The sequence below is a fragment of the Lissotriton helveticus genome, chromosome 9 (assembly GCF_964261635.1).
Source record: "Lissotriton helveticus chromosome 9, aLisHel1.1, whole genome shotgun sequence".
In the NCBI taxonomy this organism is placed as follows: Eukaryota; Metazoa; Chordata; class Amphibia; order Caudata; family Salamandridae; genus Lissotriton; species Lissotriton helveticus.
This window is the reverse complement of record NC_136070.1, coordinates 20,442,730-20,468,880: the sequence shown is the minus strand read 5'-3', so window position 1 is coordinate 20,468,880 and position 26,151 is coordinate 20,442,730. Positions and strand designations below refer to the sequence as shown.

General features: G+C 48.4%; 1 protein-coding gene across 11 annotated transcripts in view; it reads left to right on the top strand.

The window, feature by feature from the left end:
* Positions 1-26,151, top strand: part of PRORP (protein only RNase P catalytic subunit) — an 831,788-nt gene that overhangs the window by 295,117 nt on the left and 510,520 nt on the right. For 5 of the 11 annotated variants that reach the window (XR_013600821.1, XM_078659366.1, XM_078659368.1 and 2 more), the window contains exon 6: positions 19,870-20,065. The exons of the other annotated variants lie outside the window; for them this stretch is intronic. Coding sequence is in view for 4 of the 5 variants with exons in the window: in XM_078659366.1 (XP_078515492.1) it covers positions 19,870-20,065 (196 nt within the window). In the remaining variant the exon portion in view is untranslated. The remainder of the gene's footprint in view (positions 1-19,869; positions 20,066-26,151) is intronic. 11 annotated transcript variants of the gene reach the window in all.

Sequence of the window (26,151 nt, the reverse complement as noted above, 5' to 3'; positions counted from 1 at the left end):
GTTTATCAAAAACCAGAATCATAAAGACAAAAGATGGGTTTAAACCTCTTAAGAGCTCGAAGCACGTGCCTGCTACTGATTTTGTCTGCACTTCGAAAGTTAGAGTGCAGTCCACCCATAGGCCTAGATTTTTAGATCTCACCTAGCGTTGCTGCGCACATGCGCAGCTCGCCCGGTGAGAATTCTTGCTAATGAGGAGTTTTAGATAAGGGCTTGAAGCCCCGCCCTACATTTCCATTGGCTGGCGTCACCGTTTGTGCTAAACGGTGGCCTGCCATTGGAAATAAGCTTTCTGGGGTGCCTCCTTTTGGGTTATTTGTCCGGCCCATCAGAACTGGCTCGCCTGCTTCACGGCTGTCGTGAAGACTTTTCTTATCTGCTTGTTTATTTAAGAAGCAGATAAGAAAAGTCTTCACAACAGCTGTGAAGCACTCGAGCCAGTGCTCCGGGCTTCCTGCAACCACGCTGCCTTCACGCCTGGAGCATGCACCAGTCGGCTCTATGATTGGTTGGCGGCAGGCAGGCACAGAGCTCAGAGGCTCAAGGGGTCACGGGGAGGACAGGGGTATTCCAGCAGACTGTGGGGCTAGTATCTCTGAATACAACTTTAGCTTTGAGCATGTGTTATTGCTTCTAGTTAATCTCTCTGTGCCTAACAAAATCAATGTTATGTCTGTAATGCCACTCGTGCTCATGTAAAGCGTTCAGATACTTTCGGTCGAGTCCGCGCTATATAAAAAACTTCAATTTTTTTTTCAATAAACACCGGTGACATTATTACTTATTTGCATCATCCCCAGTCTCATTTGGAAATTTGAATGTAGAATTCACTGGTGAAGTCTCACGGAACAAGCACACGCTCTCCGCACCATCCCTCTGCATTGGGAGCTCGGAGAGCGAAGCTCGTGCAACTGTGAGAATCGCCAAGAGGGCAGCCTTTGGGCACTTACAAGCGCCGCCATTTTTAAAGCCCCTATCCCAGCGTTTACTTGTTTTTCAATTGCAGGCTGCCAACGCCTGTTTTTTCACTACATCCTCTCAATATAACGTACTGTGCACAACGATGCTCCTCTGATTCGTGTCCGGGTGTTATTTGTTCCCGGAGTGCGCATGAAGCACACGCTCTCCGCACCCTGTAGAAACCCTCAACATCCTGTGGTCCTGGGCAAAATAGTTAATCTCCCTGTGCCTAACAAAATCAATGTTCTGTCTGTAACGCCACTGGTGCTCATGTAAAGCGCTCACATACTTTCGGTCGAGTCCGCACTATATAAAAAACGCCTAAAACAATGTAATAAACACTAGTGACATTATTACTTATTTGCATCGTCCCCAGTGTCATTTGGAAATATGAATATAAAATTCACTGGTAAAGTCACACGGAATCAAGCACACTCTCTCCGCACCCTCCCTCTGCATTGGGAGCTCGGAGAGTGAAGCTCGTGCAACTGTGAGAATCGCCAAGAGGGCAGCCTTTGGGCGCTTTGCTGACTGCACACCAAGTGGGGAACAATGGGGCAGGTTTTTAACACTGTGCTTCTTACTGCGGATTCCACTGGAAAATGTTTTAATGAGATCTTGTAAAAACACCAGATGCCCAGCGCAGCTTCGTAGCGCATAGTTTATACATTACAAAGACCTTGTTGTGGTTTAGGATGGATAAATACAGCATGAGCTCTTGTGATTAACGTGTCCTGCTGGGCCTACCCACAGCAATAAGGTATGGCCTAACGGCTAAAGCGGTGGACCTTGAAGTTGGGGGACTGGGTTCTAGTCTCGGTAGAATCCCTCAACATCCTGTGGTCCTGAATGGCGTGTTTTTATAACTTTCTAGTAAAAGCCCTAATTCTGAGGCGTTATGATTTACTATGTACAAATCACTTCACTCTTATGAACGTTCACTTTTTCCATGTACGGCCAGTAAGTGCTGCTTCTAGGCGCTACCATACACTTTATCTGTGACAGGCCGGGGTGTCTCTTCTCCCCCACCACAGACCCCTGCTCCTAATCTCTCGTTCCACTCTGCCTCGGGCTGCAGTGCATTGTGGGTTTATCTACCCCCACTGCTCCCTCCCAAACTGCCTATTTAAAATTAAAATTCCACAACAATGGGAAGTGACCACACCCACCTCGCTGAGCAAATGCATTCAGCCGCAGTAAAAGAAAGAGTCTGGTGCCAGCCGCGGCGAGGTGGGGGCATGGTGGCTCGAGCCAGGGCAGTAGGGGACGCGGAGATTGAAGTCTGGAGCTAAAGGGATAGGAAAGAAGTGACAACTGCTCATTTGTTTAGTGTACACAGTAAAACAATCGCATCTCAGAAGCTACGGAGGAGAGGCGGCCAAGGCTAAAGATTGAAGTTTAGGATAGGGGTGCATTGAGAGAGATCTGGTGCCCGTCAAGCCATAGTGTAATGGACAACGTTTGGCGGGAGGGCACGCACAGTGTGGTCTCAGTACTGGAACATGGGAAGCTGCTTCTGAGCACTACTGAGGCTCCATGGCAGAGCTGTTTGGGGGTCTCTCTACTGGAAGAGCAGGAGGCACACACTTCGGGACTGAGGAGCATTACAGCTTTACTTTGTCAAACTTTTACAACAGAATAGCAGGCTTTGCAGGTCCGGATGACCGTGCTTCAAACCTCGCTCAATCAATGTGAGACGAATACCATTGTGTAGGTTGAACCCACCTGCTGGAAGAACCAGTCGGAAGCGGAATTCTAATGATGACTGCAAACCTTTAACAAGCATTTCCAATGCAATAGGTCTCACATTTACACGAGTTTGAGCTATTGACATTGCAAATAACAATGCCTTTTATTTTTCTTTTCATTTTTAAAACTTAAATGAAAGGCATTCTCATTTACAAAGCCAATACCTTAAACTTGTTTTAAAAGGCATTGCTATTTACCATGCCAATAGTTCCAAAACTCGCAGTTGCAAGACCAATTGCATTGTAAATGCTTGTTAATAGAGGTCTTGGGCAGTGGGGGGAGGGAGGCAGGCCACCTAGGTCGCTCCAAGAGCGTTTATCGATTCCTTGTAGGAGAATTTCTGTGACCTATAAACATTGCTCAGATAAACAAGAGGAAAACCAGGATGGAGCAGACCCACTTAAGTCGATATTCTGTGAAGCATGACTTTATGGGACACCATATCAAATGCGGCGCTTAAGTCGATCAGAATCAAGCATGAGGATCTGCCTTTCTCCAGAGTGCTACAGAGTTGCTCTGTGACCGCAAGAAGTGTGGATTCTGTACTATGCAGCAGTGGGATCTGTTTAGTCCACACAAACCCACAAACTCATAAGCACTTGCTTTGGAACAAGTACAACCGGTGCTAGCCCAGAGACTCTTGGATATCCCAAAGACCCCTAAGTTCAGCTTCTCAGTGATTTCAGGACTGATGCTGTTTCAAACCTTATGTGATGGTTTGAACGTTTTTGTTTAGACAGGCGAGCTCTCAGAATTATGGGAGTCTCTCCTGGTGAGCCTTGATGGCCAAAGAAGAGGTGAGAGGATCTGCTGAGAAAAGCTCAGCAGCCATCCCTGCTGTCTGAACGTCCCAGTGAATGAGAGCTGAACTCGCTCTTCATCTTTCTCTACTCCATGAAGCAGTTTCGGAGAAGGATTCTCATTTCTTTTTTTCCTTGTCCAGGGCCACAAGGAGCAAAGTGCGCTCGTTTGCAATGGTAGGACATATGCTGTAAAATATCTTAACCCTTTGACATCTTATTTGAGTGACCTTCTGATTATATGGTTCCTTCATCAATTCTGATGTTATAATTATCTTGGTATCCCCACGTTTGGCTACACATCTTAATTATTTAGATAAAAACAACAAATATAGAATGTACGCTCATAAATGTAATTCTTTGCACTGTGATAAACAAGTGTACTTGAAAATTTTCATAGTATTTCATCTAAAAAAATCTCAGTTCCGAATAATTGTTTTTTGAATACTGAGCAATATTTCATAGAAGCTCATAACTGTTTCTAGTTTAATATTATTAATATGCAAAGGGCACAGTTTCACAGAATGAAAATAAGTATAATACATCGGGCCTTTTTTTTGCTAATTGTTTATTCAGAGCGATTCTACAAAGATTAGATAATGTTATATAAGTTAGGAATAAAGTGTAATGAGTTTGAGAGGAACTTTGTCACAGAGGATTGAGGTAAAGAAGACCATATGGAATTTTAAGAGGCTCCCTGGAAGAGCATCAGACACAAGGGTCGGAGAATGATCAGCGGGGATGGAGCGAGCGAACCCCCTTTAAATTCTGCCAAAAGTGGCACCCCAAGTTTGCACAGATTGGCAGCTTCAAGATTTGTCACCTTTTTCTGCCCAAAGCTCACAGTTCAGATGGCTGTGACGCATGTAGAGAGTTCCTGTCCAAGACGTTGAAGACGAAAGAGAAGCTTAGGTGGGCTCACAACACCTTGGCACAATTGCAGAAAACCTCACTGAAAGATCTCAATCGAGTGGCGAGGAGAACTCACAACACAACAACTCTACTTGCAGATACACAAGAAAAGAGTGGCATAGAGGAGAAACCCACAATCCAAATTTGGATCATCTCACATTTTCATGTCAACCAGGCTATTCAACTGCCTGCATTTTTCAAAATCCAAGAACACAAACAGAAAGATTCCTGCACAGCGTGGATGTACGAAGGGTGGCCATATATTACTTGTAGGAAACGAGCCAGACCAGGAAGGGAAGTTGATTCTTCATGTCATTTGCACCAGCAAGCAAAGGGTCAGGGGTCACCAAGGGAAAGGCTGCAAGTTGGAGAGTCCACACAATCCAGACATTCACAAGACAACAGGCATAGTGCTGGCGTAAAGACCAAGCATGCACTTAACAAGGAAGAAGGGGGCAACACTTGCATTCATAGAACATCTCTCCATAGATGACATCTGTATGGCAGCCACATGGTCTTCTGTGCATCCTTTACAAACCACTGTTCTGGATACTCAAGTAAAAAGAAGCACACGTGAACCAGAGAGTACTAACACACCTGTTTACAACCACAAACTTGTTTAAACCCAGCCTTTCAAGAGGGGAGAATTCTGCAACATAATCGAGGCACAACGTGTGAATTCAGAAAAGATTCATGCTGCAAAACAAAGTGGTTACTTACCTGTAGGAGTAGGTTTGCAGCATGAACTTTCTGGATTCACATAGATTCCTCCCACGTCCCATTGTTGAACACAAAATATCTAAAGAAGATACACAAAGACTTGGAAGCCACCACAAAGATTCACCACAGGATAAAAAGAATCTGAAGATGGTGCCCATGCCAAGGGGCTTCCAGGTGGGCATCTGACCCCACAGAAGGGATGGACAGGACACCAAATGGTCAATGCCACCCAGGTTTTTAAAAACAACTAGCATTTGCAATGTAATAGGTCTCGCATTTACGCAAGTGTGAGCTATTGGCATTGTAAATGACAATGCCTATTATTTATGTTTTGGTTTTTAAAACATAAATAAAAGGCATTATCATTTACAATATCAATAGCTGAAACTTGCCTAAATGCAAGACCTTTTGCATTTCAAATGCTCGTTTTTTTTTGCAGTTTTATACAGCGCAAACTCGACCCGAAGGAATTGGCGCACTTAACATTAGCACCAGTTACATTACACAAGGACACCTTCATTCTTTTGGTAGGCACGGGGAGATTAAGTGATTTGCCCCAAATCACAGGATGTGGAGCCGACGGTCCAAAGTCAGCAGCTCTGGTCGTTAGGCCACATCAATGGCCCTACCTAGATCTATGTGGCACCCCATTTCATGGAACGTTGGTCTGGCACTTTGAACCTAAGCAGTGGATGTCGTTCCACTTGCATCACTCAACTACAGGGAGAGTAAATGGACTATTAGGGCACATAGCGAAAAGATCAAATTGGCACAATCACAATGGTGGTGTTGACCTCCGCGTCAGACATGGCACATTGCCGCCATGAGAACCATGATACACAACAGGCTGTGGCACATTGGTATTATTTATGTGAATTAACATAACTTGGCCTTTTTTCAAATTATTGAAAAAATACGCTGGGATTAAAAAGTTTTTTTGTTTGGGCCGTAGGAGGGCGTGCCAGCGTCTGGAGCAAGTATTGAAAGAGGGAACAGAATACACTAAACAAAAGCACACTGGGTGAAGCTGTGAGGTGGCCATGTTTGACATGCCCCTCCTTACTATGGTTGTAATATAAATTCAGTCCGCTGACGCGACAGAAATTACAAAGGTTGCCAATCTAAAAATAAGGCTATTAAAAATCCATACAAAATCAAAATAATTATCAGAAATTGTGCATTTTTCAATTGCTTTAACTCTGAGTTGATTGAGAATAATAAGCAGAGCAATTACAAAAAGGATAGTATGCAATATAACCGTTTACAAATCAAAATAATCAGATAAATGTATAGATTCGATATTCAGCGTCTACTCCCCCAGCAAGAGTGGAACGTGGCCAGTTTTCGAGAGCAGCCCCCGCATAAGGCAATGACTGCAGATCACGAAGATAACTGACATCTCAGGGCTATAGCGCAATCTGCTGACATATAGATAAACAATTAGACAGGGGCCGCCATATACTACCATTGGTTGCACTAGCCATCTGTCAGTACATGTCGCAAAAAAAAAGAAAACGAGGTTGAGTGTACCTTGCTGTTTGCAAGTTTTGGGTATGGTCGCTCTAAGAACTAGGATTACAGAAGTGAATTCAGAGGAGGGATGATAGGAATTTAACCGGTGCCACTCAGGATTAAAATACTAGTTAAATAAAGAAGCATGGCCGCCTAAGTGAAAGCGGACCGCAGTGTAAGTTAAATAAATAAAGCAGCGCAGCCTCTAAACTGAAAGCGGACCGCACTGCCAATTAAATAAATAAAGCAGCGCGGCCGCTAAACCGGACCGCTCTGCAAATTACTAACAAAAACGTAACGGCAATGTAAAAGAGGGCTGCGACGTTGTGTGGGTGGAAAATAGTGCTCACCCACTAGATAACGCAGACCGCGTAACGAGCCAGGTAAAAGGTCCAGTTGTTGTGGGCGGTAACAAATGCAGACAAGGCGGTACCAAGGAAGGACTAACAAGCCTAGGTACGAATCAGAAGCCAGCGTTTATGAAGGACAGTGACAAAGGCCAGTGACAAATATGGGCAGAGAGTGGGTGGGGCTTCCAATGCATACCCTAATATAGCATGCTTCGCAGATCGAGTAGCGCATGCGCGCTGCCGTTAGGCTCAACCTAAAAACAGGAAGAAGAGAGGACTAGAAAAAGAAATTCCGTACCCAACCACTAGAAGGCAGAATGATGCACAAGTAAATCCAGAAAGATCTTCAAGCTGAAAACTACTCTTAGAAATAAGTTACCATTTCGTTTTCTTGCGGATTGCTGATTTAACACAGTTCTTTATATGTCTGTCTGTCTGTGGTATTTCTATAGTGTAAACCTAGCCATAAGACAGAAGAGCTCTGTATACAGTCAAAGTCTTGCATAAAGTCTACGAGTGATCGGAGACGTAGCTGGTTTGTGGAGCGAGGTGCATTGTGTTGTAGTGTTCTTTAAAGAGGTGTTTTATTCTACTCTTTCCTACATTGGAGCAGCATTGGGCCGGTCCTAAAGAATATGGGGGTGTTGTTCCAGAACCTAGAAGCATAGATGGAAAAGGCCATCTGCCTTGCTGTTTTTCTTTTTTACACTTCTTAGCCTGCAGTCAGATGGTATCCTGGCTCTGTTTGTGCTGAGAACCACCAGGCATGGTGAGTTTGTCTGCATGATAGGCAGGAGTGCTGGTCACTATGGCTTTGTAAATGACGCAGCTAGGTTTGAAGACGGTGCGGGCCAGCGAGGAGGGACACTGGAGTTCCATCAGGATGGGGGTGATGTGATCATATTTCTTGAGTACCTGGATGAGACCCGCTGTGGCATGTATGATGCCCCATTAGGGCGTTCAGTGTGGAGTCTTGGAGGGCAAGGATCGGATGGTTACCACCAAAGTTTAAGGGCTTAAGCATCAGTTCTGAAGCCACATTCTAAAAGAAATAGTTTCAATTTCTTTAGAAGAAAGAGGTGGTAGTACAAGGTCGTCTTTGTTTTTTTGGCAATATGTTCCTTGAAGGTGAGGCCGGTGTCCATGATAAAGCCAAGTGACTGGCATTTGGTGAAGGTTGTGGTTCAAAGAAATTCATTTTCATGTCATTGAGTCAGGTTTTGTGCTACTTCTTGTTTGTTGTTCTTGGCAAATAACGGAAATTCTGTCTTGGTTGGGTTGAGCTTCAGGTAGTCAGTGAACGTCCAGGTCTTGAAGACGTGCAAGCAATGTTTGAAGCATTGGATGTTTGAAGAAGAGGCGACTTTCAGCCCCTGGCAGAGTTCCGTCTGATTAGCAAATTGGTGGTTTTTGATGATGTTACCTGTGATTAAGGCACCTAGTGGCTCCATATAGAGAATGAAGATGACCGGCGCCAGGATGGAACCGTGGGGGACTCCGCAGGTGATGGGGTACTTTTGAAACCTGCAGGTGCCATGTGAACAAACCGATGCTGGTTGGAAAGGTAATAGGAGAGCCAGTGAAGACGTTTGCCTGTGAATCCCATTTGAGACTCTAGCCTGTGTATGTGGGCGAGATGGCCGACTGCATCAAAGGCGGCTGAGATGTCCAGCAATATCAGGTGGCAGGGGTCACATTGCCATCTGTGGTCGGGAAGGCATTTGCGATGTATAAGGTGGCGGTCTCCCTGGTGCAGCATGATCGGAAGACTGGTAGTCGTGCAGGAGAAGGTTAGTGTTAATGAGCTCGGAGTCAAACATTGACCACTTTTTCAGCGATCCTGCAGATGAATAGTAGGTGAAGGATGGGCTAGTAGTTGGCGAGGTCGTCAGGGTCTGATGTCTTTTCTTTTTTTCTTTTGACGTGGGAGGATCTGGCCTGTCTTGAGAGCTCCTGGGAAGATGTCTTGGGCGAGTGAGGCACTGACAATGGGGAGTAGGGGTGAGAGAGCATCCATAGAGAGAGAAGGATGAACAGCGAGGGTGAGACCGCTTCATAAGATGTGGCTTTGAGGAAGTTGAGCACGTGGATGAGATCTGTGAGAGGCTGGGATTTGAAGGATGACCAATGCAAGATTCTAGAGGAAGATGTTGATGCACTGTCAGATCTTATGTATTCATTCCCTGAAGAAGCGGTTGAAGACATTGCATTTTTAGTGTGGCGAGGAGTGGGTGGGTCTGGCGGGGGCTGATGCAATGCGTGATTGTCTTGAATAGCCTTCTGCTTCTGTTGGTGGCTTCATTGAAGGTACACAACTTAGATTGAACTGATGTGACAAGCTGTCTGTGTGTTGCACACAAGAACTGCTGTGTCATGAGGTCATTCGGGGGGTTCTGTTTCTCTTCCATTTTCTTTCCTGGACGTCAGCAAGGTCTTTAGAGCACCAGGATACTAGAGGATTTCGCTCGCTTTTGTGTGTTTTAATTGGGGTGTGGATGTTCACATCATTTTCCCAAAAAGTGTTTGATTGTTGATGATGTGTTTTGTACATTACTTATTTTATTTATTTTTTTACATTTGTATGGCGCGCACCTACCCAAGAAGGGTTTCCCGGCGCCTTTGACATAAGGTTGAACAGAGGTATATGCTGGGCATGGTTTTAGCACAGTTGTTTCTGGAAGAGCCAGGTTTTTACATTTTTCCGGAAACTAGCGTAGTTTTCCTCTTTCCGGATATGTAGGGGAAGTGTGTTCCACAGTATACTTACTTTCCACAGTTTCTGTTTCTCTGCACGTTATTGATTCCACTGCCTTTACACATGATTGTTTGATTCTCCTGGTAACACTAGTTGAAAATATGTGTATTGTTCGATTATGCCATTTCCCCTTGATCCCTGAGCGGACTCCTCACATTCTTCAATTTTTGTACTTTTTTATCTAAGATTCCTTGATGCATTTTCCATAATTCCTGAACAGTCTCTGGACACACTTCTCTTTTCCATCTCTATATGTAAAATCCTGGTCCTTTGGCCAAGGAATGACCCGCCAGCAAATGTTGTCTGAATCCCGTTTTTTGTGTGCAAAATAACTGCATTTCAAGCCCTGCAATTTCACGCTTCATCTCATGTTTACCCGCGTCCCACATAGGTCTGATTTGATAGGTTCATTGAGTCTTTGTGCCCTACTCATGTGTCTCCATCAGATTGTCTCTCAAAACTCTCATCATTTTCAGATCTCTCATTATTATCCGTCCCTTTCATGTTTTATAACTTTATCCCTGTTTCTCTTTGATCTTTCATAAATCCCTGCAATCTCACCCCCTTCCCCCCCATTTGTTTCTCTCTGATGTCCCAATATTCCTTGTGCCACCCACTGGTTTCCTAGCATTCCCCCTGTCTGTCTGATCTCCTAGCATTCCCCCTGTAGGAAGGTGGCTACCTGACTATGGTTACCCCAGATTTTTTGCCTGTGTTTAGCTGGTTTTTTGACTTAGTTGACCTGGTTCCCTGCTAATCAGGGCCCCAAGCCATCTGCTCTCTCTGTAAAATGGATTCCATGTACCCTAGGTACATACCACAATTGGAAATGGACTCCTTGTCAGCCCCTGTATAATGCACTATAGGTGCCCAGGGCATAGGGGCCACCAAGGCCTACCAGGGGCTGCAGCATATCTTTTGCCACCCCTGGCTGGTTCTTAAATTGACACAACTGGCTGATCACTCAGCTGGGGTAAGGTGGTGTAAACACCCCTTGCTTAGGTATAGTATACCTATATCTAAACCTATATCTGGACACATGTAAACCTGTGAGCCACTCCTATGGAAGGCCTCATCAATCCTGGAGGCAGGGTGCATGGTTTTATGTGAGATGGAGCTCTAGCATGAGCTGAGCCTGTCTGCAGCTGTCGGGAACAAATCCCTAAGCTGTTTCAGGATAATGCCATACCATATACTATTAAGTGCCTTATAATCCTCGCGGTTATTTAGCAACTTTGGTTTGGCTTTATCAAAACATGTCGTGTAAGGTGTCATACGCTTTGGAATACCATCCCCTCGCCAGTTCTGGCGACGGGGATGGCATTCCACCCCTCTAGAGGGGTAAGACATGTTACTGTACTTAATGCGGTTAATTTCTCCAAAGACCTTAAGATCCACAAAATGGATGCCTCTGCCACAGACAAATGTCTGGACCCCTGCAGTTGACCGAAACTCAACAGATGGGGCCTGGACAAAGGGTTTCCTGTCACAGGAGGGTGTCACCACCCTCCAGACAGGAGATAGTGTATTGTAGCAGGGAGGTTTGAAAGAAACCAGACACTGCCTGGGGCGCACAAGGCTGCCCCTTGCATAATCCGGCCAAACCGGTTCTGGGGCACTCCAGCCCTCGTGCCAGGGCGGCCTGGATCAAAGGAAGGGGGTGTATCCACCCACTTCCTGGGTCCCACCCATAGGAGGGGACCTAGCAGGTAATCACGCCCACCAGATTGGAATAAGAGTGGGAGCAGTGCCAATGCACTTCAGATTTCCTGGAAGAAACATTTGAAACGAAACTCTGGACCCTTCGCCCTCCATCTCAACGTGGAAGCCCGAAGAATCTCCCTTGTGGTCAAGGAGTGACCACCCTGCAGCAGCAGGCACCATCCAGCCCTCGACGTCTACTTAGTTGCAGTTCCCGCCGGAACTCGAGCGACTGAGATCGACGAGATCAAGCCTGCCTGCCTTCCAACAGCCCGATCCACAGTCCCTGCAAAGCTGAGACCCGTGGAGGCGACCGGAAGCGTGGGGCACGCCATCTTGAATTGACCACGAGACGCTGACCGTGCAGCCCACGAGTGACCCTCGAAGCTGTGCACCGGGGTTTGAGAAGCCCCCACCCTGAGCTACTCCTGAGCCGAAGTTCAGCCCTCCACACTCGACGAGTGCTGCGTGGGGCCCTTCTGCTCCATTTGGCTCAACGCGTTGGCCCGGTCACTTGCCAGCTGGCTAGTGGTCCCTGTGCCGACGAAACTACAAAGAAGACTCGTGAATCTGGTTGCTCCAGATCCACACCAGCTCCCCTGAAAAGGAGCCCCGACTCTGACCTTCCTGGTCCGAGTGAGAAGCAATCTTCCGATCCCGCGTGGATTGCTCTTGCCAAGTGTTGTTTGCTCCAAACTTGAAGCCGACTGCACCGACGGTGAGAGCCTGCGTGGGACAGATCGTGACCTGCTCCTGGACGTCGCAGATGCCCCAGAGCCCACGTGACAGCGGAGAGAAGCTCCTCAACGACCACCTGATTGCGCCCGACATTGCCTGGTTCCATCCTGGTTCCACCCTGGTCACTGCTGAGTGACCCAGACTCTGTCCCCTCTGCTTTCAGGTACTTTTCAACTTGAGTCCACCCTTGGACTCCACCGGACACTTCATCTTCAACCTGCCTGCAGCCCTTTCAGCTTCAAGCACCAAGAGCCTGCGTGTCAAAACCCGACGCCACTTCGACCCTGTGCACCCACTTCCTGTGGGTGAGGTAACTTTGCTCCGCCGGTGTTCCCACACTGGTGCACATCTCTAGGGTCTGTGTGTTAAGTTTTGTTCCTCTAGGTTCAGCGGAAGTGTCCTAAAACTCTAACTTTGTCATTTTTACGCACCATTGGTTAACATTGGTGCATGCGTGCGCTTTCCGCACATCTCCCGAATCCCGAGGGCCATTCCCGACTTCAGCACTGCTTGTCCTGACTGCTCCCAGCGATTCCCTAGGCCCTAGGCCTAACCACTGCTCGATTGGTATCTCTTATACCACTTGTTTAGTATATGGTTTGAGTGGCCACCCGCCCTCATCCATAATTGTGCAACTTGTATGTTTAAACAGTGCTTTTGATTTAACGCTTGTGCCCCTTTATTCATAAAGAATACTGGGGATTGTTTTTAGTAATAAACACATATATTTTTATAACATATACTTGTGTGGTGTCCTTTCATTTGGTATTACAGGATTGTATGTGGTAAAACAGCTCGCTTAACACGACCTCTTAAGTTAAGCCTTTAGGCTGCTTAGTCCATGCTACCCCTAGGATAGCTTGTCTAATAAGGTTGACTTACAACCAGACACCATAAGGGATTGTTTGGTCAGGTAGTAGGTGGTTCCAGAATTGGGAACATCCCCTACCAGGCCAACTTCTCACATTGGTGAGCAGCGGTGCGGATTTGAGCTTGCTGTTGTTTTACCATTGCAATCTTTGTATCAAATTGGAAGATCACATCAAGTACCTCTAGGTACATATAAAATCAAAAGCTTAGCATATTAAGTTCTACTGAACTTAGTAGTTGTAGGTTGAAGGGATTAGCACACCCTGACTACAACTAACTAGCAAGGTACAGTAGGAAAACACTTAGTGTAGGTAAGTGCACCACTTACACCTCACTAGTAACCATGTCTGACACAGGAAAAGCCTCAGGGTCTGCTCCTGTGACAGTTGACCCTACCCAGGCAACTTTTGGATATGACAAACTAACCCGCAGAGACTTGATTGCCTTGTGCAAAGCAAGAGGGTTAAAAAGGGGCAGAAGCCCCACCTGCCTAATCTTGGTAGAAATCCTAGAACAGGATGACTTAGAAAAGGCAAAGGCAGCTTCCCTAGACACAGGAAGTGGAGGGAACCCCCCTGTCACTGATCCCCCTGAAGAGGAGGAGGATGATGACTTAGAAGAGGACTCAGATGTTGAGGACTTAGAAGTTCAGGATCAGGGTAGCCAGGTTCCAGTTGCCAGGCTTAGCCAGGCCAACTTGGACCTACTGGGAAATGGAGAGGGCCAGCACCTCCCCAGATCCCACAGTCTTATTCTCCCAGGCAACAGAAGAGTGAGATCTCCCTCAGGGGACTCTCATATTTCTAGTGCCTCCAGAGAATCAGAGAGAGGCATGACTGCTTCACAGAAAGCTGAGCATAGGGCTAGAATGAGGGCTGTCAAACTCCAAATAGAGAGAGAGGAGGTAGCCCTGAGTCAAGCTAGACTTACCTTAGCTCAAGCTAAACTTGCCTTGGCAAGAGAGCAAAAATTAAGTGGCTTAGATGCCACTGGTGGCAGCAATTTTCCAAGAGAAAAAGACAGGGGCTATGATAATAGAAACCTGACAAAAATTGTGCCCCCCTACAAGGAAGGGGATGACATCCACAAATGGATGACTGCTCTTGAGAGAGCCTGCATGGTACAGCAGGTGCCTCAGGATCAGTGGGCTGCAATGTTATGGTACTCCTTTTCTGAGAAAGGGAGGGACAGGCTCCTCACAGTTAGACCTGAGGATGCCAAAAACTACACTGTCTTGAAGAGTGCTCTTATTGAAGGGTTTGGCCTAACCACTGAGCAATACAGGTTGTTGTTCAGAGACACCCAAAAAGCACAGACTCAAGACTGGACTGATTTCGTAGATTGTGCTACTAAGGCTCTGGAGGGTTGGCTACATGGCAGCAAAGTACATGACTTTACAGGATTGTATAATTTGATTATGAGGGAGCAGATCCTAAGTAATTGTCAGAACCAGCTCTTACACCAGCACCTGGTGGACTCTGATCTGACCTCTCCCCAAGAATTGGGAAAGAAGGCAGACAAGTGGGTCAGAACCAGGATTAGGCCTAAGAATCAGGACAGTAACCAGAAGAAGGAGTCTACCAAGCCTCAAGATAAGGGTGGGGATAAAAATAAAGAAAAGACTTCCCCAGGGCCCCAAAACTCCAAGAATGGGGGTGGGTCCCAAGACACTTCTTCAACAGAGAAAAAGCCTTATTGTTATGCCTGTAAACAGGTTGGGCATTACAAAACAGACAACTGTTGTCCCAAGAATAACAATAAAGAAAATATACCTCCAAAGCCAGCTTCAACACCTCCTGTTACTGTCAGCAGTAATCCCCCAGGAAGTGGAAGCACACCCAGGAATCTGGGTGGGTTTACTGTTGGAGCTCAGGTGGACCCTGGCCTATCCAGGTCCCCATCACCCAATGATCTTGTTTATGAGACTGGCATGGGGTTTGCCAACTTCTCTGCTTGCCCAAATACTTTGAGCAAGTATAGACAAGAACCCATCATCAATGGTTTGAAAGTTGAAGCTTTTAGAGACACAGGGGCTAGCATCACCATGGTGGCTGATGGCATAGTCCCCTCTAAGCAACTTTTACCTGGTGCCACATACCAGGTTACAAACATTGATGGAATCCAAACAAATCATCCCATGGCAGTAGTAAGTCTCAGCTGGGGAGGTGTCATTGGCCCAAAGAGAGTGGCAGTGTCACCAAACTTGCCTGTAGACTGCCTACTTGGTAATGATTTGGAGATCTCAGCCTGGGCTGAGGTTGAACAGGAAACCCATTCTAGAATGGTAAATTCCAATGGAAAGGTTAGTGGGGCTGTAATGGCTACAGCCCCAATGCAAGATGTCCTTCCTGAAAAGGTTGGTAGGGCTGAGAAACTCTCTGCCCCATCTTTAGCAAAAACTCTTCCTGAACAGAATAGCAAAGCTGTTATGATAACAGCAGAAACCCAAACTGAGTCTCCTCCTGAAAAGGTTGGTGGGGCTGTGATGGCCACAGCCCAAACTCAAACTGATATGTGTGTTGTGAAACCTGAAATGATGGATAACTCCACACAAACTGAGAGCATGGAGGAGGAAGAGAAATCTCCCCCTCCCCAGACTTTAGGACAGGATCAGCCTCCTCAGGGAACTGATCTTACCCCTGATGAAGGAACTGCCCCAGAGGTGGTTGGGCCTAGCCTGACAGAACCCCTGATGTCAGTGGACCCTTCTCAGGTGGGACCCAGTCTGGAGCAGGTAACCTGCCCCTCTCTCCCTTGCCTTAGCCAGCCCAGGGCTGCAGAGGACAAGAAGGACAGTGAGACCCAGAGGGCCCCCTGTCAAATAAAGCACCCCCATCAAAAGATTAGGTGCACCAAAACTAGTAGCCCTAGTAAGGTGAAAACTTTAAAAACTCCTGAGGGAGCCCCCTTAAAAACAGTTAGGGACCTCCCACAGATGGATTCTGTTGGGCACAGCCAAACCTGGGACCCAAAGGGCCCAAACCTGAACTGTCCCTCCAGCAAGCCAAACAGAGGGACCCAGCCTCCAGCTTTAGGTAGCCAGAGGTTGACCCTGAGAGCACAGTGCAACTCAGTTAAAGAAAGAAAGGCACACATGGTGGAAGATAATTGGAGGAAGCCAAGCCCTAACTTAGTAGAGCCTCACTTCAATACTCCATATCCAAACCAGCCTTTAACTTTGCATAAACACACCCAAGGTAGTGATTCCCTATGGTGGAGACCCTCTAATACCCAAAGGGTGAGGGACTGCATAGTGGACCATGAGACAGGGGGTACCCATGCTAGTGCAGGTACTTCCTTATATGGCCACTCAGGCAATATAGGCTTACCTGGCCAAGGATAGCCTTATCTCCTTTCGTTTGGGGGGGGGGGTTATGTAGGAAGGTGGCTACCTGACTATGGTTACCCCAGATTTTTTGCCTGTGTTTAGCTGGTTTTTTGACTTAGTTGACCTGGTTCCCTGCTAATCAGGGCCCCAGGCCATCTGCTCTCTCTGTAAAATGGATTCCATGTACCCTAGGTACATACCACAATTGGAAATGGACTCCTTGTCAGCCCCTGTATAATGCACTATAGGTGCCCAGGGCATAGGGGCCACCAAGGCCTACCAGGGGCTGCAGCATATCTTTTGCCACCCCTGGCTGGTTCTTAAATTGACACAACTGGCTGATCACTCAGCTGGGGTAAGGTGGTGTAAACACCCCTTGCTTAGGTATAGTATACCTATATCTAAACCTATATCTGGACACATGTAAACCTGTGAGCCACTCCTATGGAAGGCCTCATCAATCCTGGAGGCAGGGTGCATGGTTTTATGTGAGATGGAGCTCTAGCATGAGCTGAGCCTGTCTGCAGCTGTCGGGAACAAATCCCTAAGCTGTTTCAGGATAATGCCATACCATATACTATTAAGTGCCTTATAATCCTCGCGGTTATTTAGCAACTTTGGTTTGGCTTTATCAAAACATGTCGTGTAAGGTGTCATACGCTTTGGAATACCATCCCCTCGCCAGTTCTGGCGACGGGGATGGCATTCCACCCCTCTAGAGGGGTAAGACATGTTACTGTACTTAATGCGGTTAATTTCTCCAAAGACCTTAAGATCCACAAAATGGATGCCTCTGCCACAGACAAATGTCTGGACCCCTGCAGCTGACCGAAACTCAACAGATGGGGCCTGGACAAAGGGTTTCCTGTCACAGGAGGGTGTCACCACCCTCCAGACAGGAGATAGTGTATTGTAGCAGGGAGGTTTGAAAGAAACCAGACACTGCCTGGGGCGCACAAGGCTGCCCCTTGCATAATCCGGCCAAACCGGTTCTGGGGCACTCCAGCCCTCGTGCCAGGGCGGCCTGGATCAAAGGAAGGGGGTGTATCCACCCACTTCCTGGGTCCCACCCATAGGAGGGGACCTAGCAGGTAATCACGCCCACCAGATTGGAATAAGAGTGGGAGCAGTGCCAATGCACTTCAGATTTCCTGGAAGAAACATTTGAAACGAAACTCTGGACCCTTCGCCCTCCATCTCAACGTGGAAGCCCGAAGAATCTCCCTTGTGGTCAAGGAGTGACCACCCTGCAGCAGCAGGCACCATCCAGCCCTCGACGTCTACTTAGTTGCAGTTCCCGCCGGAACTCGAGCGACTGAGATCGACGAGATCAAGCCTGCCTGCCTTCCAACAGCCCGATCCACAGTCCCTGCAAAGCTGAGACCCGTGGAGGCGACCGGAAGCGTGGGGCACGCCATCTTGAATTGACCACGAGACGCTGACCGTGCAGCCCACGAGTGACCCTCGAAGCTGTGCACCGGGGTTTGAGAAGCCCCCACCCTGAGCTACTCCTGAGCCGAAGTTCAGCCCTCCACACTCGACGAGTGCTGCGTGGGGCCCTTCTGCTCCATTTGGCTCAACGCGTTGGCCCGGTCACTTGCCAGCTGGCTAGTGGTCCCTGTGCCGACGAAACTACAAAGAAGACTCGTGAATCTGGTTGCTCCAGATCCACACCAGCTCCCCTGAAAAGGAGCCCCGACTCTGACCTTCCTGGTCCGAGTGAGAAGCAATCTTCCGATCCCGCGTGGATTGCTCTTGCCAAGTGTTGTTTGCTCCAAACTTGAAGCCGACTGCACCGACGGTGAGAGCCTGCGTGGGACAGATCGTGACCTGCTCCTGGACGTCGCAGATGCCCCAGAGCCCACGTGACAGCGGAGAGAAGCTCCTCAACGACCACCTGATTGCGCCCGACATTGCCTGGTTCCATCCTGGTTCCACCCTGGTCACTGCTGAGTGACCCAGACTCTGTCCCCTCTGCTTTCAGGTACTTTTCAACTTGAGTCCACCCTTGGACTCCACCGGACACTTCATCTTCAACCTGCCTGCAGCCCTTTCAGCTCCAAGCACCAAGAGCCTGCGTGTCAAAACCCGACGCCACTTCGACCCTGTGCACCCACTTCCTGTGGGTGAGGTAACTTTGCTCCGCCGGTGTTCCCACACTGGTGCACATCTCTAGGGTCTGTGTGTTAAGTTTTGTTCCTCTAGGTTCAGCGGAAGTGTCCTAAAACTCTAACTTTGTCATTTTTACGCACCATTGGTTAACATTGGTGCATGCGTGCGCTTTCCGCACCTCTCCCGAATCCCGAGGGCCATTCCCGACTTCAGCACTGCTTGTCCTGACTGCTCCCAGCGATTCCCTAGGCCCTAGGCCTAACCACTGCTCGATTGGTATCTTTTATACCACTTGTTTAGTATATGGTTTGAGTGGCCACCCGCCCTCATCCATAATTGTGCAACTTGTATGTTTAAACAGTGCTTTTGATTTAACGCTTGTGCCCCTTTATTCATAAAGAATACTGGGGATTGTTTTTAGTAATAAACACATATATTTTTATAATATATACTTGTGTGGTGTCCTTTCATTTGGTATTACAGGATTGTATGTGGTAAAACAGCTCGCTTAACACGACCTCTTAAGTTAAGCCTTTAGGCTGCTTAGTCCATGCTACCCCTAGGATAGCTTGTCTAATAAGGTTGACTTACAACCAGACACCATAAGGGATTGTTTGGTCAGGTAGTAGGTGGTTCCAGAATTGGGAACATCCCCTACCAGGCCAACTTCTCACACCCCCTGTCTGTCAGATTTCCTGTTGGTACCTTTTCCTTCTCTGTGAGCTCCTGTTGGTTCCTTTTTCTTCCCTGTGAGCTCCTGTTTCTTGCTTGTCATTCTCTAATCTTTCATTGGTTTCTTCTCTTATCCCCTTACCTTCTCTCTCACTTGCCGTTGGTTTTAACCTTTGTTTTTATCATCTCCCAGTATTTCTCTTTTGCCATTGGCTCCTTTGAGTATCCCTCTTCCTTCTTTGTGCTGTCCGTGATCATCAATATTTCTTCTTTTCTCATTTGTGTTCCATTGTTCTCTGTGTGTCCCTCTTTGGCTTACCAGTATATGCTGTTCCTCGGTTTTGCAGTAATTTCTGGGGTCAGCCAGTTCATTCACCCACCCATCCATCAACCCACCCACCCATCCATCAACCCACCCATCCATCAACCCACCCACCCATCCATCCATTCATCCATCCACCCATCCATCAACCCACCCACCCATCCATCCATCCATTCATCCATCCATCCACCCACCCATCCATCCACCCACCCATCCATCCATCCATCAACCCACCCATCCATCCATCCATCCATCAACCCACCCATCAACCCACCCATCCATCAACCCATCCATCAACCCATCCATCCATCCATCCATTCATTCATTCATCATCCATCCATTCATCCATGTCTCCTGTGATCCCGCAGGTCCCAGGATGACCCCTTCCTTCTCTACGCCACGCTGAGCTCCGGGAACCAGTGCAGGTTCGTCACCAGGGACCTCCTGCGGGACCACAAGGCCTGCCTGGGGGACGGCCGCATCCGGCGGCTCTTCTTCAAGTGGCAGCGAGGCCACCAGCTGGTGCTGCCCGACTACGTCCCCGGGAGGAGAGTCGCCTTTCAGGTAACGCTCACTGGGGGGGCTCCAAGTATGTTGGTAGGTGAGGCACGAGGTAGAGGTGAGCGAGCCATAGGATCAATGGTATGAGGTAAGCTAGAGCTGGGCCAGGGAATCAATGACAAGAGGCAAACCAGGGCCAGGCCAGAGAACTAATAATGAGGCAAGCCATGGAACTATTGTATATATGTTATCCGCCTCATGATTATTATACGGGCTGGGCTATCAGTAATCTCCCGACTGGCTTATGCCAAGCCATGGGACTATTGTATATATGTTATCCGCCTCATGATTATTATATGGGTTGAGCTCTCAGTAATCTCCCTACCTGTCTTATGCCAAGCCATGGAACTATTGTATATCTGTTATCTGCCTCATGACTTTGCTGGTGAAGTGGACCTGAGGTCAAGTGTGCTGCAGCGCCTCGCTGCTGGTCGCGCGCGCTGCTTAGCGCTATTTACAGCATTTTAATTGCCCGTTTTGTATTTCCTTTATTTTTTATTTTTATTCGCCCCTGTTTTTACCCACATGGTTTCTTGCCTCTTACCTGCACTGTAATTCCTTGTAACCCCACCGCTGCTTAGCGGGTCCGGTTCCGGGGAGGTTGTGGGTGGGGAGCGCCATCTTAGAGCAGGAAACGAACTGTGGCCGCCATCTTTGAGCGTCCTTGCGCTTGTGGACAGTGTGAACTGCCTATTTAAGGTGTGGTCAGCACGGGGGCAGCCTGGTGAAGTGGACCTGAGGTCAAGTGTGCTGCAGCGCCTCGCTGCTGGTCGCGCGTGCTGATTAGCGCTATTTACAGCATTTTAATTGCCTGTTTTGTACTTCCTTTATTTTTTCTTTTTATTCGCCCCTGTTTTTACCCACATGGTTTCTTGCCTCTTACCTGCACTGTAATTCCTTGTAACCCCACCGCTGCTTAGCGGGTCCGGTTCCGGGGAGGTTGTGGGCGGGGAGCGCCATCTTAGAGCAGGAAGCAAACTGTGGCCGCCATCTTTGAGCGTCCTTGCGCTCGTGGACAGTGTGAACTGCCTATTTAAAGTACTCCTCATGGCGCGCAGCAGTGACGCGCAGCGGAAGCGCCTTCCCTGCGCCTGAGTCGTGCCAGAGTCCTGCCCGTCTGCGCTCGTCAGCATCTCGGAGGTCGGCGAGGTAGGCCCGCAGTCTTTTCTTCTACGTCTTGCTCTTTTGTTTGGTCGTGGGTGCGCACTTTAGTTCCTATGCTCTCTTATTCCTCCAGCGAGCTGTTAGCTCTACGAGGGCATATTTCCACCTGCCACCATGTCTTTCCAAGTGGCCGTTCTCTTAGGAAGGGCTGCTCTGGCTGTGGTTGGCATATGCCGAGACATGAGGGCTCTTTGTCTGAATCCACACCCCCACATTTTTATTGTCATCTGCTTAACACCAGATCTCTCAGTAGACATTCCACTAACATCTGGAATCTGCTATCGGACTCCAAATCATCGTGTCTGTTTCTTACTGAGACATGGCTGAGCAAATGCTCCGGCCCTGATCTTGCCGCTGCTATCCCTCCGGAGTATACTATCTATAGGAAGGATAGAGTGATAGGCAGGGGTGGAGGTGTGGCACTAATTGTTGACAAGAGCTTTCCTTGTTCAACCTTGCCCGTTGATAACATCACGGGATGCGAGGCCTTAGGTTTTACTCTTAGGATATCTCCCCGTCAAACTTGTGCGGGGATTATCATCTATAGGGCACCGGGACCGCTAGGCTCCTTCTTCGACGAACTACAGGCGGCACTTTCTGTGCCTTGCCTGAGATCGGAGCATTATATCCTACTGGGAGATCTCAATCTCCATATGGACAATACAACGGACCCGGATTCTTGTAAGCTGCAGGACATTGCCTTTTCTCTAGGGTTGATTCCCTATGTCTCCAGCCCTACTCACATCAAAGGCCATACGATTGATCAGATCTTTTCTACCAGGTTAATCGTTGTCTCTCCACCGCTTCCAGTTCTGTGGTCAGACCACTTTTTAATTAAGCTTGGCATTCCTTCTTTAGTTACGCCAGGTACAAGACGGGCGAAAGATACCAGTAGGGTGTCTCTGCCTCTCCATCGAGTTACGGAGGAAATGCTTTCTGATGCTCTCCGCCAACACCCCTGCCTGCTATCTGGTAACCTGGAACAAGATATTGATCTGGTTCAAAAGTGGCTCACAATTAGATTTGAGGAGCTAGCCTCTGGTAAGCCAGCCAATTCCGTGGGTAGACATGCCTCGGCCCCTTGGTTTACTCCTCTTCTAGGTAAGATGCGTCAAGATTGCAAGAGGGCTGAAAGAGTTTGGAGGCGCATGTATGACCCGGAAGATAAAATTAAATACAGGGATGCAATCCGACTGTACCACAAACACATTGTGGATGAAAAAAAAAGTCTATATAGAACGCAGAATTGATGCTGCGGAAAATACGTGCAAAGACATTTTTAGAATAGTAAAAGAGTTTATCTCCCCTCCCTCGAGCACGCCCATCCACTCGCATACTGAAGTCTGGATTAGCCAGCTCAGTGAGTTTTTTATTAATAAAATCAAAGCTATTCAGGGCTCTTTTCCTGTTGTGGGCCTTGGTCCAACTGCTTGTCATCCGATAACTGTGTCACCATCTATAAAGGAGAGTGGCCCTTTTCTTTCGGTTTTTCCGTCCATCTCCCTTGCTTCTTCTCTCGACTTTTTGTCTCGGCTCCAATCGGGTTCGCCGCTTGATCCTTGCCCAGCGAAATGCTTAGGGAGAGTGGCACCGGCAGTTAATGACTTGCTCAATCCACTGCTTAACTCTTCCCTCACATCGGGAGAGGTTCCTACGGCTTGGAAGCATGCCCTGATTCTGCCGCTGCTTAAAAAACCATCTTTAGATCCCCTTGCACACGCCAATTACAGACCAATCTCCCTCCTTCCCTCTCTGGCTACGGTGATTGAGAAGCATGTGCATCTCTCTATTTCCAGCTTTATAGAGAGCAATAACATCTTGCATGACTCTCAATCGGGCTTCCGTGCAAATTTTAGCACGGAGACAGCTCTTCTTGAGATCACCGATGCCATAAGAGAGATTTTGGATGGTGGGGGTAAAGCCATCTTGGTCATGTTGGATTTGTCGGCGGTTTTCGACACCGTCCCCCATGACGGTCTCCTTCTAAGACTCTGAGAGATCGGCTTTCGTGGGACGGTGTGGAACTGGTTTAAGTCTTTTTTGACCAACCGCCGACAAGTGATCTGGGCACCCCCGTTTTCCGCCAAAATGCCGCCGCTGGAGGTTGGGGTTCCTCAAGGGTCCATTCTGAGCCCCACCCTTTTTAATATCTATATGGCCCCTCTAGCGGCGGTGGCGGAATCTTTTGGTGCCCGGATCATATCCTATGCTGACGACACCCAGCTCCTTTTCACGTGTAGCAAGGGTGAGGATTTTGACGGTGGCCGGATTAAGGAATGCTTGGGCGCGGTATTTGATTGGTTTCAGAGGCACAGTCTGAAGTGCAATTCCGATAAGTCGGAGCTGATTTTCTTCGGATGCCCGCCTGATCCCTGTTGGAAGACATGGTGGCCACGCGATATGTTTCCGCCTGATGCTGCCTCGTCAAAAGCCAAAAATCTGGGTGTTCTGTGTGATGATGATCTCTCTTTTAGACCCCAGATTATAGGACTGACAGGGAAATGTTTTGGCATCCTGAAAATGCTTCGGAAGTTTCTTCCTCTACTATCCCTGCAACATAAAAAAATGACTGTCCAGGCCTTGGTAGGCTCGCGTCTTGATTACGCGAATGCTTTATACCTTGGCCTTCCCAAATATCTGTTGGCACGCTTGCAGGTCGTGCAGAATTTGGCTGCCAGAGCCATCTTTGGACTACAGCGAAGGGCACGAGCTTCGGAGCTACTCGAGAGACTGCATTGGCTCCCGGTCTCTAAGAGAATTACTTTTAAGGTCCTGACTCTGGCCTTTAAGGCCCTCCACTCGATTGGCCCAAAATACCTTGGAAAGCGTATGGCCTTCTACGCCCCCAGGAGGACTCTTAAGGTCCGCTTTGCTGGCTAAAGCCGTTGTTCCTACCATCAGACGTGCACGCACTGGAGGTCGTTCCTTCCGGTACCTGGCACCTCGATGCTGGAACGAGCTTCCCTTTTCCTTGAGAACAGCCAATAGTTTGCTTTCTTTCAGAAAGGAGCTGAAGACCTGGCTTTTCTCCCAGTAATTCTTTGTCGGCCTGCGGTCGGAGCTGTGTTGTGCATTTCTCTTTGCAGTTCTCTTTGCCAAAGCACCGGGACACTCTACGGAGTAGCCGTGCGCTATAGAAGAGACTTTTATAACATAACATATAACATATATGGCTGACCTGTCCATGGAACTATCCCCACATACCTCAGAAAGTGGTCGGGCCTGCAGTCGGATAATATTGCTCCGGCGTGTCCCCTCGGGCAGCCAGTCCCCGTATCTGCCCTGTCCAGGTTCCCAGGTCTCTAGATCTTTCTCCCCAATGATTTCGTATGGAGACGCAAAGGCGAAGTTCCTGTGCAGCCTCTTATATTAGCACAAACAATGCCTCTGTTAGTGAAACGCTTGAAAAGCAAGCTTCCTTAACCAGTGCTGCTTATGTCTTCCTTCCAAGCGTGTTCCGTGCGAGGCCGGACAGCCTTACATTGTAAATCCCTACACATGTTGGAACTGGGGTCACCAGTTCCCTGGGGGTAGCCTGGCACGAGCAGGTAGGCACCCAAAAGCTCAGGTGTTAAGTGACTACACAACACACACATCCACTGAGACAATGAGTGCACGCAAGGACTTAGACCACACCAGTTACGTTTGATTCAAATCAATAAGTTTTTATATAGGCTTGAAATCAAGGCAATCAATGTTCATAGTAGCAATAACTCTTTGGCATATTTCATTGAGGGGAAGCAAAGGTATCAATATTCTCTTAAAAACATTTCATCAACACATTTCCTTGGGGTAGAGTAAAGGAAGCAATTCAACCATGCAGCACATCTCAATAAAGGCTTAGCCTTTCATTACCTCCTAATAAGCATTTCAGTGTAACAAACCCCAGCATTTCATTGAACCAGCGTGGAACATTTAATCATTTACTGGTAGGTAATTAACCAACGTTTTCCTATGGAAGAATAACCATTTCATTAGGCAAAGAGAACAAGGCACCCGGTAAGTTTACACATTGCCTCCAGCCTGGGTAAAAGATTTCAGTTAAGCAATATTAAACAGTGCCTACAGTCACAGAAGCATTTCATTAAGGCAGTATTCAACAGTGCACTAGCAACATGAGCAATTCAGTAAGGTTATAATAAACAGTGCACTAGTAACCTGGTAGGTATAACCATTCCCTTCATCACGGCCTGGCAGAAGCCAATGAACACCTACTCCCTAGCCGGGGGTTAACCTCTATTAGCATACAGGCCTCCAAAGGTCTCACAGGACTCTGGCCTAGTTCAGAGGACCGTTCAGAGTCAGTCCGGACCAACGGGGCCCAGTCACAATATTCCCTCGGAGAGGGGTGAGTTTGGGGCCTCCCCGGGGAGTTTACCTCGTTCTTCGGCCCCCTCGGGGCCCTTGCGGTGAACTCGGCCGTCCTCAGAGGGCCTGCGCAGGCAGGTGGGGCTCCGATGCCCAGACGGTCCGCGCGCTGCTAGGGGACCGGTCCCGGACCTCGGGACCAGTCTGGGGCACAGCGCTCAAGGAGGCAGCAGCAGAACGGGCCCGGTCTTCTCCCAGCCTTCACCGGGCCCGAGGACCAATTACAGCAGGCAGAGGGGAGGCGCGCCCGCGGCCGCCAATGGCAGCGCGGCCTGCGGGGCGAGGCATCCTATCCTCCAATCACGGGGCACAGGTGGTGGGGGCGTGGCCGATGACGCGGCCGGGCACCCCCGCCACGTGAGGCGAGTCTGCAGCCTCTGGGCCTAGCGCGGCCTTCAATCAGATGCGGCGGCCTACCTCAGGCTCCGGTGGCCGCAGCGGGAATTTTCCACTCTCTGGCCGGGCGGCGGTGGTGACAACGGCCTCGGGGCACGCCGGAACCCGGCGTCTTCTCCGCTCACTCCTCCAGACACGGCGGCGGCCCTCTCCTGGCACCG